Source organism: Castor canadensis, chromosome 5 (assembly GCF_047511655.1).
Source record: "Castor canadensis chromosome 5, mCasCan1.hap1v2, whole genome shotgun sequence".
NCBI classification, from domain to species: Eukaryota; Metazoa; Chordata; class Mammalia; order Rodentia; family Castoridae; genus Castor; species Castor canadensis.
In genome coordinates this window covers 30804248-30822467 of record NC_133390.1, presented here as the reverse complement: position 1 = coordinate 30822467, position 18220 = coordinate 30804248, and the positions used below count along the sequence as shown (strand labels likewise).

Here is an 18220-nt window from a genome sequence, read left to right as displayed (position 1 = left end):
GTGAAAGCCCTTTGCTAAATGCACAGCAGCCCACTAAATGAATACCTGTAAAAGGAACAGAGGCCAAGATCACAACATCAAGTTTATACAATAAATATGGTCCTCATAAATGCATATATATATATACCTTGAAAAGAATTAACCTGCAGAAAGAATAAATGGACTACAGAGTAAATTATGCCAATACATTTTCCTGTTACAAGGTGTGTTTTCTTTTGCATCAATTCCACATGCAATATTACAATAGAGCCTTCTAAAACTACATATCTGTAAAAGAAGAAAGGAAGCATGTAATGAATATTTTCCCTTGGTTACATTTTTAATAAAATTGTACATTACACAGTGCTGTGATTTCTCATCTCAGAATAGTGAAATACCTCTGAATCTGTGTTTGTAGACCCCTTTATAGCCATCTACAAATGGTTGACATTTTCAAACAATTTTTCTAAGGCCACATGCTACTTTTGCTCAAAATAAGGGGAAAACGTGAATTTCAGGAATTTTTGTTTATATTTGGTCATTTTAAGCAGCAAGGCACGAATGTATAGAAAAATATTATTCTGGAATTTGAAAACCATTTACCTTAAGTATAGGTTAGAGAAGCTAAAAATGAAAGTGGTCACTTGTCCTAATGTTGACAAATGACAATGTCTATGTTTCAAACTATACAATGTCATATAAAAGCACAATGAAGCAGATTCTGAAAAAACACTGAATACATTTTCCAATATACATTTTATCAAACTCATATAAAGCAATTTATAATTATATTTGCTAATTTATCATCAATAAACACTGCATAATTCTTAAAATGCCTTGCCTCGTTACAGTATTTTCTGCTAGTTCTAATGTCCAAATTCTTACTTTAAATACACACATTTGTCAGGGTACATAAATAAATGCAGTGATTATATTGTGAAGTAGATACTTAGAAACTTAGGCATGGATAATGCATATTTAACCTTATGATTAAGTTATAAATGAAAAAGCAAAGTCTGTTCTTGAAAAAGTAGGATATAAAAGATAAATTCTTAAGATGCATAGATTGAACTTGCCCTTAAGATAAACCAGAAGGATAGCTGAGATAAGATTTTAGGATATAGGAATTAAAGCAAAAATCTAGGGAGTGAAAAGAAATTGCCCCGTACCTGAAAGCCTCAATGATATATGCACTTGCTGGAAGAGTTCCAGGAGTACCTGGTTGCCAGGACAAGGTTACACTGCTCTTAGTAACATCAGTGACCTGTGGTTTGGATGGTGGCCCTGGCAGGTCATTTAAATCATAATTTTTACTCATTGTTGCTCCAGATTCTATGGAAGACAGACAGAGAAAACTTCATTCCTGACTTCATAAGCTGACAATGGTACTTAAAAGAAATAGTTCATTAAAGGAGTTGACTTAGGTGCAAGAAGTTCATCTTCATAAATCAGAAGGATATGAGCAAATTGCTGCTTCTCCTACATGTTAATAAGTGTAAACTTTACTTTCACACATGGTTACTAAAATGCTTGTACTTTTGAGAAAATAAAATAACAAGGTTATCAAAGACAAATGTATGAAGTTCTGCAAATGTAATGACATGTGCCAACTGGTACAGGAATTAAAAAATCGCATTAAATGTAAAGATTTAGACTTAGGTGAATGAATTTCAAGTCTTGATGTCCACTTAAGTTTTTACTTGGTATTGAGCTATCATTAAAGGTTTTATGATTCCTGCTTCCGAGATAATTCCCTGAGAACTTACCTGTCACATCCAGTACTGCACTCCAGGAAGTCTCGCCACTTGAACTTGTAGCCACACAAGTGTAAGTGCCAGTATCAGAAATCTAGCAGACACAGAAAGAACAGAATTCAATTGTAATCAACTTGGAGAATAATTGCTCAATTTTGAGCAATTTAAAATTCCTTAAAGGAGATGAATCATTTGGCTGTCCAAATTATGCATTACGATCATCTGTATGCACGAAATATTAGGATGACCTCATACGATGCTTTTCACTACATTGATTTGAAAATTTTTAAATCATATTGCTAAAATTAAATAGTATGTCTGATAAATTCTATTTGTTCCTTTTCTTTCCCCATGGTAATTTTTTTTCTTATTATTGTGGTGGGGGTACATTGTGACATTTACATAAGTTCTTACAATATATTATAGCTGAGTTCATTCTCTCCATCATTCTTCTTTATCCCCCCCTCTCTCCGTTCCTGGAATAGCTTCAACAGGTCTCATTTTCCCACTTAAATACATGTGCACACAGTATTTGCACCATGTTTGCCCTCCTATACACTTTCTCCACATCCTTCCCATTCCTACTGGTATGAACCCCCCCTCCTCCAGAAAGGACCTGTTCTGCCCTCCTGTTCTCTGTTTTTGTAAAAAAAAATGACATTTTGTTTGTTTAAGATAATTATACGGGGAATTTTCTTAACTCCATTTTACAGTGGGATAACATCAGATATAGGCAAGGGAGAATTTACTGAAAATCTTATAAGCTTACACAGGATCAAAAATACAAAGCTGCCCTTTCTGTCTCAAATAAACCAATTTTCAATGGAAACAATGTATCCAGGAATAAATACACCATTAAATATTAGGGGCACATACTCCTTTTAAAAAAATGTTGAGAAAAATAGAGGACTGTTTTTAAGAAAAAGAAACTAAATGTTTCCCTTTAAGCTCAGTTCACATATGTGTAAACTGAGGCAGCACCAAATGAAGTTGTACAATTTAAAAGTAAACAAACCTGCCTAAGGAGTCACTGAAATTTGGAGCTGAAAGGGACCACAAACATAGTTTAACTTACAACTCTTTTCAAGCACATTTAAAAATTATCTTTTTAAATAACATCAAAATGTTTTTGATGTTCATGAAAGGTACCCAAGAATTATTAGAAAGACTTGAAAAGATAATTAAGAGCTATCTTTTATGAATATAAAAGTTAAGATTTTTCTGTGAGTTTACCTTGGAAAAACAATCCACAAGATCAATAAAATATAAAACCCCCAAATCCTCACTACTTGTGGGCTTATGTTGCAAACAATTCTTTGCATCAGTTTTGGGGTGCAGGAAAAGTGAAATTTTCAGGAGAAACTGATGAACAGAAAAGAAGGCAGGCAGAAGATGCAGAATTAAAATTCTAAGGTGAACATGAGTTTAACTGTTGCTGAAATATGGAAGTTCATGGGATGTTATATCTGTTGGGCTCAAAATATGTATTCATGAGTCAAGGTTTCATAATTCAGAATCAGGTAAATCACTAGTGCAGGTATGTTACTGCCATCACAGCATTTTAATTGATTTTAAATATCATTATGTATTTTAACAAGTTTCAGATTGCTCTGGCATGCCATTCTTTGCCATATTATCTCCGTGCAATTGTCTTTCTTCACAGAGGGATGGTGGGAATAGCCAACAGAGAATGAGTCATCCTTTCAAATGTTGTTGTGAGTGCATTATAGTCATTAGGAATCTTTACATTTAAGAAGCATCACTCACAAACTAAATATAAGGAGTGGAGGCTGGATTTTAATGGGATCTTTATTTGAATATGGACTGTGAAAGAGTATAAGAATTTACATTTTATTATAGCTGTTGAACTAAAATGTAGTACTTGTTATTTCATGCAAGTGCTGAAAGAAGAGTAAGTAGGTAATGTTTCTTAACTACATCTCCTTGTCATTGCATGGAGATACAAGCCTGACATTAGCTGTGGTAGGTAGGTTTTAATGAGTCTTGGAATATTTTACTTCTCAAAAGATACAGATCCAGTTACCAATTAGCTGGACTATGAGAACACAGTATTCATCATGTTATTTTTTTCACTTGCATTAAGTACTGAAAAAGAAATAGTAAGACACAAAGGAATATGACCTACTGAAAACCTCTCTCAACAATATGAGGGAAGTACTAAAGGCTATTTTAGTCTCCCCTTACAGACAATGATCTTACAGAAAAAGAACACTGTGTATTTGGAGTATATCAAAAGTTATATAATATCAAATGCCTAAGTAGCTTGCTGAATCTCATATTTGTATCACCATCATCATCATCACCATGTTCTTTTTATTATTTTAACTCTAAATAATGTCTTTCTGGTCAGGACTGTTCATTTCTTCTCCATGCTTAGCCAATTGCTTTAAAGAGGGATGAATGTGCTGGCATACATTGTCACCTACTTTTGTCCTTGTGCAGTTGGGTGCAGACAAGCCCTCAGGAGCTAGCATCTGACAGACACTACTCAGAAGCCTGTTAGAGGGCTCAAAGTTTGTTTGACATCATCATGCATCCACCTTTAATTGCTTGCTTCAAACTAGGAGTCTTGACTATTCAAGCACACCCTTTAACTCAGCAATACAGTGAAAATCCATTAACCTTCATAGCCCAAGTCTGCCTTTAGCCCAGAGAGAGAGGTTAAAGTGTTTACGCAAGGAACATTGGCATAAATTTTTTAATAACTTCCACAATGTTCTAAGAAAGTTAACTACTAATTTACAATCAATAAAAAGGCTGACTAAAGACAGTCCATATTCATTTATTTTCCTTTAACTGAACTCAGTAGCAGTTTTTCTCTTAAAGCAATGATTAATGCCTAATTATTAAAGTTAGAATTTTATATATATAATAATATTAGTGTATTAAAATTTTATTTATGAGTTTTTTCAAAGAAACATTCCTCCATTTAGCATAATATATCTATATATACATATAAAGTTATATATATCTGTATGATAAGTTTATAAACAATCAGATAAACATATAATTATATTCCATTATAAGAGTAAAATCTCAGTAGAAAATGTGTGCAGTAAAATAGTTTTGCCTTCTTCCCTGTTTTTTGAATGTGAAAATTTGGCAACATTGTTTTATTTTGCTACTTCTTCATCTTGCTTTTGAATTTTTACCAGAGCACCAGATTCTACTAACTGTTCTTCTATTGAATTGTTTTCAATCAATTTTTCTGCATGTCCTAGTATATCAGCTATCTCAGTTGTGGCTCTCATCTCCAATACTGTGATTACTATATTATCCTCTCCAGCTTTGGTGCAATGCTTTGCTACATGGGGTGGGCAGGGATAGAATGACTGAATAAGTAGAATATACTAATAGTGGGCAGATAACACTCATGAGAACCATCTACCAGGTTTTAACACTTTATATAATCCTTCACTTGAATAAAGGGTTGATGGAATCTTTTAACTTGCTTCTGGCCGATAGAGTATCTGGAGGTTTCTGAATCCCTTTATTTGTGATTTTGTTACAAAGGACTGTAGTCCTTTGTTGGGAGACTCTCTTCCTTAATGACTTTGAGGAAATAAGGAGTCATATTGGGGAAATCTACATAGTAAGGGACTAAAGCCAGCCTTCAATCAATAGCAAGCAAGAAGTCAAGGTGGTGAAAACAATAGCCACAATAACTCTATTCTATCAATGACCAATAATATCGCTACCAATAATCATGTGTCAATGTCTCAAAGAGGTGACAGTCAGCCCTAATCTGCACTTGATCTCAACTTCATGAGTCCCTGAAGAAGACCCAGCAAAGTTAGGCCCATACTTCTAATTCACAGGAACTGTGAGAAAATAGCTATATATTGCTTTTGAAGGACGGACTACAGGAGGTCCCAAAAGGTGATAATTGGCCAAGAAGACACTTCTCTTTCCCAGAAAACATCTGTCTTCACCTAAGAGACATCTCTGCCCTCAGGCAATACACAAAGGCTATAAATCCCAATCTCCAACCTGACCCAAGGAACCACTGGTTTCTGGGTCCTCTCACATGTTCCCATGCAGACTTTCTCTACTCTTCTCTACAAATAATATCTTTCCAACCTCTGCTGCTGGAGTCCGCCTGTGCTTTCATTCTCAGAGTGGACCCAAAAACCCTGAACATCCCATGTGTGTCATCTGTGCATCATATTTGGCAACCTAAGAAGGGACAGTTCTTTACCTGAGGTCAATACAGGTTGTGCAAAACTGGAGAAGACTGCCTAGGAAGTGACTGGGATTGTCCAGCACTCCGATGGAGCCTGTCTTCCAGGAGAGCCTCCCCACCACAGCTTAGCTACAGTGGACTTCTCAGGTCAACTTTTTCTCTCTTGTTAAGGAGAGTTTCTCCCTTGGGAACCTGAGGAAAAGCTCCGAGTCCATTACTGCTATAAGTGAGGCAGCCCAGGAAATTGGGGTTGGCCAGGGGTTTATACCAGACTGCCAATGCTACATGGGCAGAGACAAACTTCAGTGCACCAAGGCTTTTTTTCCTCTCAACTCTTGGCTTCCTTCCTCCTTAAACTCTCTCCCTTTCAAGATCTGAAAAAAACATCTGGTGGAAAGGAAAGCTTCTCTTCAAGCTATAAGGATGCTCTGGCTGGGGCAACTTCCTAGTGAAACCAGAAGGCTGAAGATGCAACTTTCTAACCCACCCAGAGGCTCCAAAGGTGGATATGGACCCCTCCAGCCATGTCCATGGCAAACAGACAATCAGATCTCTATGCTTCTTTCATAGTTCTCAGTTCCTATGGCCCAAGAATGGAGGTTGCCTCTTGCTATTGCTCCAGTACTGCCTGTGGCAGAATCAACCTGGACAGCAGTGATGACCAACAACCCCTTGTATGTTGAGTCTGGAAAATCTCTTTTCCCTCAATCCTCAGCTTCTCCTTCCTACTTCCTACGTAGTTCAGGATGAGTGACCTTCCACCTTTGTTCTAAACAGCAGTGGGCTTCCTTTGAGTCTGGGAGAGATCCCTATATCCCCCATGACAGACACCAGAAAGTGATACTCTCTAACTTGGACTTAACTGTCTTTGTCTAGCATCTGGTTGATCTGGATAACAGTTTCCACAGTCTGCCCTCAGGGGGAAAAAAAAAGAGTTAAAGGAACAGAGACCTCAAACGTCATCTGGTTAAGTAGGTTCTGTAGTCTGCCCTCAGGAAAAAAAAAATAGTTAAAAGGATAGAGACCACAGTGGACTTCTCTGATTTTGTCCCATACCACAGTAACAAAAAAAAAAAATGCTTTCAGATGCTCCCTCTTCCCATAGAAAATATATACACCTCACAGGATATATAGGGGGACAAAAATCTACCTCATCAGGAGTCCCTATCCACAACTCTGCAGGAGTCCTCCCTCTGGCCATGTAAGCCCTCTTGGTTACTTTGATAGTTATTTTTAAATTACAAGCCTTCGGCTGGTAGAGGTGAACCAGGTACCTGGGTTGCGAGGCAAACAGGCAAGTCAAAACAAATAGATAAGAAATTGATCAGGGGGGCACTCTGGTGGGGTGGCTGCAAACGGAGAACCTAAATGTCTTCCCGATAACCTTAGCCATGGTGGCAGTGGTGGGAGAGCACAGGAGAGAGGGACTCCCTCTCCCACATAGACTTTCTCCTCACTTGGGGATGCCTAGGTAAAACGAGAAAACATCTGTTAAGGTGATCAATTTTCCCTTGCTTCCCTTTTTAGATAAGAAGTCAAGCTTCAAGGATCCTAGAAGGATCCCCCCTTGCCTGCTTATTAAAATATTAATTTTAACAAAAGTGACTCAAATTTTAATGCACCCAGGCCTGGCCACAGGATCCTGTGGGAGATGAGGAAAAATGGCCAGAAGGAGGGAGCATTAATTATAATACCATTCTTCAATTAGATATGTTCTGTAAAAAGGAGGGAAAGTGGACTGAAGTCCCGTATATTCAACTTTTCTTTTTCCTAAGAGATCACCCAAAATGGCTAAGCAAATGTAGGCTACATATCCAGACCATGGTGATCCTTTGCAAAAAGCCCCCAAACTCCCTTGAGGAACCAGGACCAAGAAAACCATCTGAGCACCATCTGATGCTCCCCCTCTAACCTCTTACCCAGCTATCTCACACACCAGACATTGTCCCACAGGACTCTACCCTCCAGTTAATTTCTGGAAGATATTGGGCTCATGTTCCTTTTACAGTAAGTGAACTTAAAGAGATAAGAAAGGATTTAGGAAATTACACAGAAAACACAGATAAATGCATCCAAGCATTCAGAGAAGTCGGACAAAACTTTGAACTGAGCTGGAAAGAGGTAATATTGTTATCTCAGATCCTTACTTCTCTGGAGAAACAGCAAGTACTAGATCAGGCAGCTGCAGCGGGGGATGATTATCACTTAGATACATGTGGCCCTACAGCCCTACCTCAGACTAGGCCCTCACAGGAAGAGGAGGGGGAGGGAGAAGAGAGACAAAGACACTGGATACCTAAAAGTGAACCCCAATTCCCAATTCCAACAGGAGATCAGACAGTGCCTAAGTATGACCCTAAGTGGGACCACGGAAATGACAAGAATGAATGGACCTGTAACCACTTCATCCACTCCATTCTTGAGGGTCTAAGGAGAGCCAAGGTAAAGCCCCTTAATTACTCTCCAGTCATGCTGTACAGCAAGGACCCTTAGAAACCCCAGTATCTTTCCTATGGAGACTTAAGGATGCTTTACAAAAGCATTGTACTGGAGTCACAAGAGGAGAAGATCAACCTAAAAGATAAATTTCTAACACAGTCAGCCCCAGATACCCATAGAAATCTTCAAAAACTGGTGGCTGCACAACTATAACCAACTTGTCTTTGACAAAGGAGCTAAAAATATACGATGGAGAAATAGCAGCCTCTTCAACAAAAACTGCTGGGAAAACTGGTTAGCACTCTGCAAAAAACTGAAACTAGATCCATGTATATCACCCTATACCCATATTAACTCAAAATGGATCAAGGATCTTAATATCAGACTACAAACTCTAAAGTTGATACAGGAAAGAGTAGGAAATACTCTGGAATTAGTAGGTATAGGTAAGAACTTTCTCAATGAAAACCCAGCAGCACAGCAACTAAGAGATAGCATAGATAAATAGGACCTCATAAAACTAAAAAGCTTCTGTTCATCAAAAGAAATGGTCTCTAAACTGAAGAGAACACCCACAGAGTGGGAGAAAATATTTGCTAACTGTACATCAGACAAAGGACTGATAACCAGAATATATAGGGAACTTAAAAAACTAAATTCTCCCAAAACTAATGAACCAATAAAGAAATGGGCAAGTGAACTAAACAGAACTTTCTCAAAAGAAGAAATTCAAATGGCCAAAAAACACATGAAAAAATGCTCACCATCTCTAGCAATAAAGGAAATGCAAATTAAAACCACTCTAAGATTCCACCTCACCCCTGTTAGAATAGCCATCATTAGCAACACCACCAACAACAGGTGTTGGCGAGGATGTGGGGAAAAAGGAACCCTCTTACACTGCTGGTGTTAATGTAAACTAGTACAACCACTCTGGAAGAAAATTTGAAGGCTACTTAAAAAGCTAGACATTGATCTACCATGTGATCCAGCAATACCACTCTTGGGGATATACCCAAAAGACTGTGACACAGGTTACTCCAGAGGCACCTGCACACCCATGTTTATTGCAGCACTATTCACAATAGCCAAGTTATAGAAACAGCCAAGATGCCCCACCACCAACGAATGGATTAAGAAATTGTGGTATCTATACACAATGGAATTTTATGCAGCCATGAAGAAGAACGAAATGTTATCATTTGCAGGTAAATGGATGGAATTGGAGACCATCATTCTGAGTGAGGTTAGCCTGGCCCAAAAGACCAAAAATCGTATGTTCTCCCTCATATGTGGACATTAGATCAAGGGCAAACACAACAATAGGATTGGACTTTGAGCACATGATAAAAGCAAGAGCACCCAAGGAAGGGGTGAGGATAGGTAAGACACCTAAAAAATTAGCTAGTATTTGTTGCCCTTAACGCAGAGAAACTAAAGCAGATACCTTAAAAGCAACTGAGGCCAATAGGAAAAGGAGACCAGGAACTAGAGAAAAGGTGAGATCAAAAAGAATTGACCTAGAAGGTAACACACACACACAGGAAATCAATGTGAGTCAACTCCCTGTATAGCTATCCTTATCTCAACCAGCAAAAACCCTTGTTCCTTCCTATTATTACTTATACTCTCTCTACAACAAAATTAGAAATAAGGGCAAAATAGTTTCTGCTGGGTATTGAGGGGGTTGGGGGGAGAGGGAGGGGGCGGAGTGGGTGGTAAGGGAGGGGGTGGGGGTAGGGGGGAGAAATGACCCAAGCCTTGTATGCACATATGAATAATAAAAGAAAAAAAAAAACTGGTGGCTGAAGGGAGCAGAGCTCTAGACCAATTGATCCATATAACCACATCTGTAAACTGTAATAAGGACTTAGAAAAAGAAAAGAAAGACATGGATAGGGAAAAGAGAAAGGATAAATGGCAGGAGGTTCTGATCACAGGAGTCAGAGAGGCTCGCCCAGGGCAGAGTCCAAACCAGAGGACATTTTCAATGTGGACAGGCAGGCCATTTTAGGAGGGAGTGCCCCTGGAGGAAGCTACCTCCAGGACCTTGCTCCATTTGTCAGGGAAAACATTGGAAGGTACCCTGTCCTTGGTTTCCAGGGGAACTGAGGCCAGAGCTTCCACCCAATGATGGGTCCCAGGACCTCCTATCCAGGGTCCTGTAACCACCACAAAAGCAGAGAACTCCAGGTGATATTTACTATTGAAAAGCACAAGGTCAGCCAGAATTTCAGCTATTCCTTTCTTTCCTAGACCCAGGTCCTCCAAGAAAATTACTGTTCAGGACATACCGGGCCAGCCCCTAGAGCATTATTTCACTCAGCCTTTAGCCTGCTCCTGGGGAGATTTCCACTTCTGTCACTCCTTTTTAGTTGTCCCAGAAAACTCTACTCCTCTGTTAGAGGAAGACCTTCTATCTAAATTGAGGGTACAGCTGCTTTTACCTCCAGGATAGTACTTTTGCTTGCCCCTTATAGAGGGACAAGTAGACCCTATGGTGTGGATGGATGGACATACTGTGGGACAGGCATGAACAGCTGTTCCAGTCCTAATTCATCTCAAGGACCCCTCCTGATTTCCCTATCAAAAACAATATCCTTTAAAGCCAGAAGTTAAGGTGGGGCTAATTCCCATAATCAAAGACTTAAAAAGACAGAGGCTGCTAATAGAATGCTCCAGCCCATATAATACTCCTATTCTCAGTGTCAGGAAGGGACCTAACAAATGGAGGCTAGTCCAAGATCTCTTGATCAAAGAAGCAGTAGTGCCTCTCCACCCTGTAGTTCTAAATCCCTATATGCTTTTAGCACAAATACCTCTAGGTACTGCTTACTACTCTGTCCTGGACTTAAAGGATGCCTTCTTTTACATTCCCTTACATCTTAAAAGTCAACCTATCTTTACCTTTGAGGACCCCACATGAAAATCTGGACAGGTCAGCAGGCAGAGATTCAGAGACAGCCTCCATCTCTTTGGGTTGGTTCTATCCCAAGACTTGGCAGGGTAGCAATGTCCACAAGCTCCTCTGCTACAATATGTAGATGACCTCCTGCTCCATGTACTGACTAAGCCTGTCATTTCATGAGCCACTGAATCCTTACTAAACTTCCTAGCAGGTCGAGGACATAAAATCTCTAAAGAAAAAGCCCAATGTGTCAGTCTTGGGTTACATATTTAGGTCTTGTCTTGGAGAAGGAAATGAGGGCTTTAGGAGAAGCCAGCATCCATCTGATCCTGATATTTCCTACCTAAAACTCTGAAAGAATTGAGGGCCTTTTGGGGGGGTGACAGGATACTGTAGAATTTGGTTACTGGGATATGCAGATCTAACCAGGTCCTTACATCAAATCCTTAAGGAAGCACAGAAGGATATCCAGCCCTTTATTGAATGGGATGACAAGTCAGAAAATGCATTCCACCACTTTAAAAAGGCCCTTATGACAGCTCCCTCTCTGGGTCTCCCAGTACAGGACAACTTTCAATTATATGTCTATGAAAAGGGAGGACTGGCCTTGGAAGTGGTGACTCAGCTCTGGGGCATCACTCCCCAGCCAGTAGGCTACTTAAGCAAAGAATTAGATCAGGTAGCCAAAGGATGGCAAGGATGTCTTCAAGCAATTGCTGCAGTTAGTCTTCTAGTGCCTGAAGCTCAGAAACTTATCCTAAACCATCCCCTAACAGTTTATACCCCACACGACCTAGGGGGAATTTTAAACTCAAAAGGAGAACTTTGGCTATCTGACAGCCTGTCAGCTGTCTACTTAAATACCAGACTCAGCTTCTGGGAGGAACAGAAATAACTTTAAGGACCTTTCAGAGCCTAAATCCTGCATCCCTTCTACCAGACGCAGAGGGAAATCATGAAACACTCATGTGAGGAGGTACTTATGGAGAATTATGCTGCCTGACCTGACTTAACTGATTGGCCCTTAAAAAGTCCAGATCTAGAATTATACACTGACAGCAGCTCCTTTGTCAAGAATGATATCAGACATGCAGGGTTTGCAGTTGTGACAGAATTTGGCATCCTCAAATCAGGTCCTCTTCCTCCTAATACAAGTGCTCAACTGGCAGAATTAGTGGCCCTAACGGAAGCCCTAAAACTGTCAAAAGAACAGAGAGTCAACATCTATACAGATTCTGAGTATGTCTTCCTGATCCTGAATGCTTATGCAGCCATCTGGAAGGAAAGAGGAGTGCTAACTACAACAAGAACAACTTCCCATAGAGATCAAAGGGACATTACTGTAATAGTTTTAGGGATAACAACATTGATTGCAGCCCTAGCTGGAATCAGCTATGAGGCTATTTCCAATCACATAACTGCAAAAAAACTAACCAAAGTAGTAAAGGGAAGCTCAGACCAGGTAGGCTTTGCCATTAAGGACATGCAAAGGTCTTCGTCATCCCTTGCTGTATGGTCATGGACCACTGCCTGGCCTGGGATTTTCTTTTGGCTAAATAAGGAGGGGTATGCACCATTGCCAATACTTCCTGTTGCACATACATAAACACTTCAGGCATTGTAGAGGAAAGTACAGACTACATTCTCCAACAGGCTAAGTGGCTCTGGGAGCAATCTCTCGAAACTCAGGTTTCTACACAGGTATGGGACCAAATAAAATCCTGGCTCCCCTCCAGGACTCGGTTCCTACCCTTTCTGGGGCCTATAGTTGCCATTATTCTCTTACTTGTGTTTGGGCCTTGCATTTTAAACTTACTTGTCAAGTTTGTTTCTTCTTCCCTAGAATCCATCAAACTACAAATGCCTCTGATGGAGATGAAGAGGACCTACTCTCGTGTTCCCGTCTAACTTCTCTCTCGTGGACAGTCCTGGTGCTATGGGCCCCTTCATCACCCCCTGCCAGGAGGAAGCAGTCACTGAATAGACTTCATCATCCCTATCCCTAACAGCAGTTAAGGCGATCACTGAGAGGGGGGACTTGAAGGACAGACTGCAGGAAGTCCCAAAAAGGTGATAATTGGCCAAGGAGCCAATTCTCCTTCTCAAGAAACTTCTGTCTGCACCTGAGAGACATCTCTTCCTTGGGGTACTACACAAAAAGGCTATAAAACCCAATCTATAGCCTGACCCATTGAACTACAGGTATATGGATCCCTCTGCATGCCTCCATGCAGCCTTTCTCTTCTCTTCTCTACAAATAAAATCTTTCCGACCTCTGCTGCTGGAGACCACCTGTGCTTTCATTCTCAAGGTGGACCCAAGAACCCTGAACACCTGAAAATTCCTGTGTGCATCACTTTAAACCTCTGTTTTTCTTCATATTATTACATAGTAATAGTAAATTACTAATACAATCTTCAAAATTTATTTTGGGTTGTGTCTGACACAGGTTCAACTTACTAAATTTCCAGGTATGGCTATCTCTAGCACATAAATTTAATTTAAAAGACCAATGGCTTATTCTCTTTCATGGGTTATGTGAATAACCCACAAAAACTTGACCTAAATTCCAAAGGTTGACTCCATCTAGCCAAGCCTGCCTTTAGGAACTCAAACTCATCACTTTTTTCCCCACACCATTATTTGACCAAGCCAAGTTATCTACATAACTCTACAATCTTTCTTTATAAAGAAAAGTAAAATCAGCACAAACCAATGTATGCACATATGAATAAACAAATAAACAGAAATAATAATTAATTAATTTTAAAAAGAAGAGTAAATTCAGAAAAACTTGTATTTTAAAATAATTTTAAATATACTACTATTATTCCTAACTTTATGTGTTTAATATTTCTAGTTCCATTGATTACATACCTACAAGATGGGATACAGAAGTAAATATACTCTGTATCTGTTATGAATTTTTGAGTAACATAAGAATAATGACCTTTCCTCTCATTTCAATTAATCATTTTTAAATTAAGAAATAATATGACCTATCACAAAATGTGCAACAATTATTCTGAGATGTAACATTTTTAGTTCACCACACAGTTTTTTTCCTAGAGCAGTACTTATGTTAAGATGAAGATACAAATACAAGCCAAAGAGTACTTACTCTTAAATTCTTAATCTGCAGTGTTCCTTGCTCTTGGATAGTTGCTCTTGGATCTCTACCCAGAAAAGTAAATCCCTCCTTTAACCAGCTAATAACAGGAAGAGGATCACCAGTGGCTTTACATTTCAGTAATGCTGTACCATCCACTGCTAGCGTCTGGTTTATTGGGCCTTGTAGGATTATGGGTGGAGGTCTATCTGTCAAAACTAAAAGATGAACCCATATTTAGGATATTTTAACTTCTATAACATTAAACAGTCCTAGCATATTGACACTAAAAATAAGGTCAAAACCCAAAGCCATACACTATTTGTACTTTACATATTCAACACCTATGATATATCTACCATACATACATACCATATATACTGTACTAAGACAATACTATTGTTTAATAACTTACTCTTCATTAAATATGATTAAAATAATACTGGTATAAATATTGACATTTTAGAAAGTTTTAATTGTATTGACACAGTTAGTCACATTGAAATTAAAATGAAAACATGGAAAATTTATAGCTATAATAAAAAGTGAAGAACCAGTCTTGAGTGTTCAATACATATTTCATCCTTCATGACAATAGTTGTGCATTATATTTCTATAAGCTGAAACATTTTCATTAATGTTAAAATATTTGATTATATGATTTATTTCCAAAATTATGAAATTGATCTTCAAATTATCATTTGAATGATATTGTTTGATATACTTAATTTAGCCAAGTAAGGTATCAAATTGTATGATATGAAAACAATAGAATTTTCACATAAAATCAGTGTTTACAAATATTTCAATTCCTGTGTCCATTGGATAAATTTTCCACAATTGCATAAAAATACAGTGTGCTTTTTATTTATGCAATACTGTTCATAGTTGTGTATTCAGTGCCTTCTGGAGCATTTGATATGATTTAAAAAGCACATCAGAATGCTTAGCACTATTTAAATGGTTTATAGAAATACAGAATTATCAGAGGTAAGGAGGTTTCACTTAGAACTCATGAGAAAATCATGTCATAATTGAACTGATAAGCTCAAGTCCAAAGTAGACTTTATAAAGAGAAAATTCTATAACAATTTAGACAACAGACACTGGTTAATTATCCAAAAACTTTTATATCTTATATGTTTATGTATGTGTATATATATACATATATGCCTCCATAGAAAAGAAAAAAGAAGGGTGAATTTCAACTATTGCTTAGCAACTGTGATGAGAAATAGTGTCTTTTCTCAAAAAAGATCATCTTGTATTACAATGCATGTAATCAACAATCCATTTTCTTGATTTTTTCCATAATTTCATAAACTCCCTTGTCTACCAGCTTTTATAAGTACCATTTTACATAACTTTTACCCAATCTATATGCATTGTCTTTGTTGCTAAATTTCATGGATTTGGGGAAGAAAACATTAAAATTAACAGGTCTTTAAGAACCTTCATTGAGAAAACCTGTCAATTTTAATTTAAATAAAAGTTATGATACAGGTCCCTTGCATATCAAGATATTGTGTATCCCAGTCAAATGTACTAAATGTACTAAATTCATTATAAAACCTATGAAAAATAAAATAATTATTTTTAATTCAAAAACCAATTGACCTAATTGGTCTCTTTATGAATCAAAATAAAAGACAATGCACAAAACATTATAAATGATTTTTCAATTCCAGGAAAACGTGAGCCTTCATTATCAGAATGAAACGTATTCATCAAGTTTTAGCTGTAGTTACTTCTTTGTTTCAAATTAAATACTTCTACAGAATTCTAGTAACTTCTTATAGCACGCTTTCATTATCATATCTCTGGAAACATTAAATGAGCCAAAGTTCATCTAATTAGTTTTTGCCCTTCTTTTTTACTGCATAAATGAGTAGCTCATCATCTTTTGAATGACATTGATCAATAAGGTAATTGAAAATCTCCTGGTCAAAAGGAATTTTCAGTTGAAAAGATGTTAGGAGTGAAAGATGACCAGAGGTTTCCATGACACTAAGGCCAAGGGTTAAATGAACATTTAAGGCTTTCAGTGACCTGTGAACATCTCCATGGTCTTCTCTATCTATCTATTATAAGTTTTCAATAAACCACACATATAAGATCATCATGTGACATTTATTGTCAGCATAAGGTGTGAATACACTGCATTTTTTTGGATTCTATTGGCTCTATCAATAGAATTTTCATTACAGTTTTCTATATTCTGAGAGAAAAAGATGCAGCAGAAAAAGAAGAAATGAAGAACAGAGTCAGTGAATTGATGAGAAGATCTTTTCAAGCTATATTTTGAAACTTGGGTGTATTGAAACATAATCTGCAAAAGTATCATTTTTCATCTCCATTAGCAATCTCATTTTGTATAAATGTTGGATTTAAAATATTCCCAGGCAATGAGTCTAAGCACAAAAATATAACAACAGAATATTAATATAGATGGAAGAATCACTGGCTTATCTAAATATAATAGGTAATTTCATTTAATTATGGAATTTCAATTATCTCAAAATTGCTTTGGGTCATACAAAAAAGTATGTCTGAAATGAAACTGATGATTACATATTGTTAACTCACTAATCAATTTGAAAACTCTAAGCCAGAATAAAAACTGAAGTCATCAGCATATGTGTCAACTTAATATGTAGAGACAGCATTAGTTATTATAATTGTGCTTGTATTTAAATCTGCAGATAGATTTATTTTTCTGTTGAAATCAACAACTTTATAACCTCCACTCAATGTTTTTGCAAAAGCATCTTGACTTTTCAATTGCTTACTTCAGTAAAAATCAATGTAGAAGATACTAGTCAAATTATTTGTATGAAAATGTTCAGGGGCATCCCAGTCATCAGAAAATTTAAACCTGGTCATCATTCTTCTAATTTTGACATCATAAACATGTGAGAATAACTGGCTGTGAGGTATAATCAGCTGATATAATTTTCAGAAGTTTTCTTTTTCATCACATCAGGCATAATTCTGAATATCTACCAGTCTCATAAACCCCAGCAGTTGCATCAACTACTTCTAAATCACTCATTTCTTTCCACAAGTACAGTTTGACTTTTCCCTAACAAATTACTCATTTAGAAGAAAAGTAAAACAGGAAGTGAAGGAGGGATAAGAAAAAGTTATAGAGGGGAATATCATATGCACGGATGGAAATTTATCACAGTGAGAATCCTCAAGTTGTATAATTAATATGTGCTAATAAAATAGAAATGTTTAAGGTCTGTTTTTTGTAAAATGATACAAAAGTTTGTCTTTTGTAAAATGCTATAAATAGCTAGACATATTTTTACACATTATGTTTGAAACGCCTCAGTACCGGACAGTAAAACTTAGACCTTGGCCCAAATATCTTATTCTTCAAGTATATGTATCTAGATATTTCTGCTGAGATAAAAAATATGAAAACTTTAAAAAGATTGGTAATTATCTTTTATTCTGTGCAAGAAATGTTAAGGAATGAGTGATCAAAATCTTTCCCATCTAAGGAAGAGTTTCTCATGACTGTTGCCCTTGAACTTGGCTTCTCCTTTCAGTTCTGCAGCAGTAAATCTCTGTAGCACCAGCAGGTGAAACCATTAACAACTCATGTCTCTGCAGCCAACATTGCCTGTTTTGTTTATCTTCATTCCTGACATGGTGCTGAATCTGGCCATATCATGGACAAGTACCTAAAAATACTGTCTTCCTATTAATTTTAAATGACCTTTTATCCTACAAGTTAATTTAGTTGTATGAAAGCACATTGAATTTTACCAGCAGAAAAAGAACGGAAACATAGAGGCCAGAAACCAATGCTCTGATAT

At 37.4% G+C, this 18220-nt stretch overlaps 1 protein-coding gene across 24 annotated transcripts in view; it reads right to left on the bottom strand.

Annotated features, from left to right (window-relative positions):
• Robo2 (roundabout guidance receptor 2) overlaps nucleotides 1–18220 on the bottom strand; it is a 1713446-nt gene that overhangs the window by 88982 nt on the left and 1606244 nt on the right. For all 24 annotated transcript variants that reach the window (XM_074072902.1, XM_074072901.1, XM_074072897.1 and 21 more), the window contains 3 exons: nucleotides 14406–14611; nucleotides 1746–1827; nucleotides 1149–1311 (listed from right to left, as the gene is read on the bottom strand). In XM_074072902.1, coding sequence (XP_073929003.1) covers nucleotides 1149–1311; nucleotides 1746–1827; nucleotides 14406–14611 — 451 coding nt within the window. The remainder of the gene's footprint in view (nucleotides 1–1148; nucleotides 1312–1745; nucleotides 1828–14405; nucleotides 14612–18220) is intronic.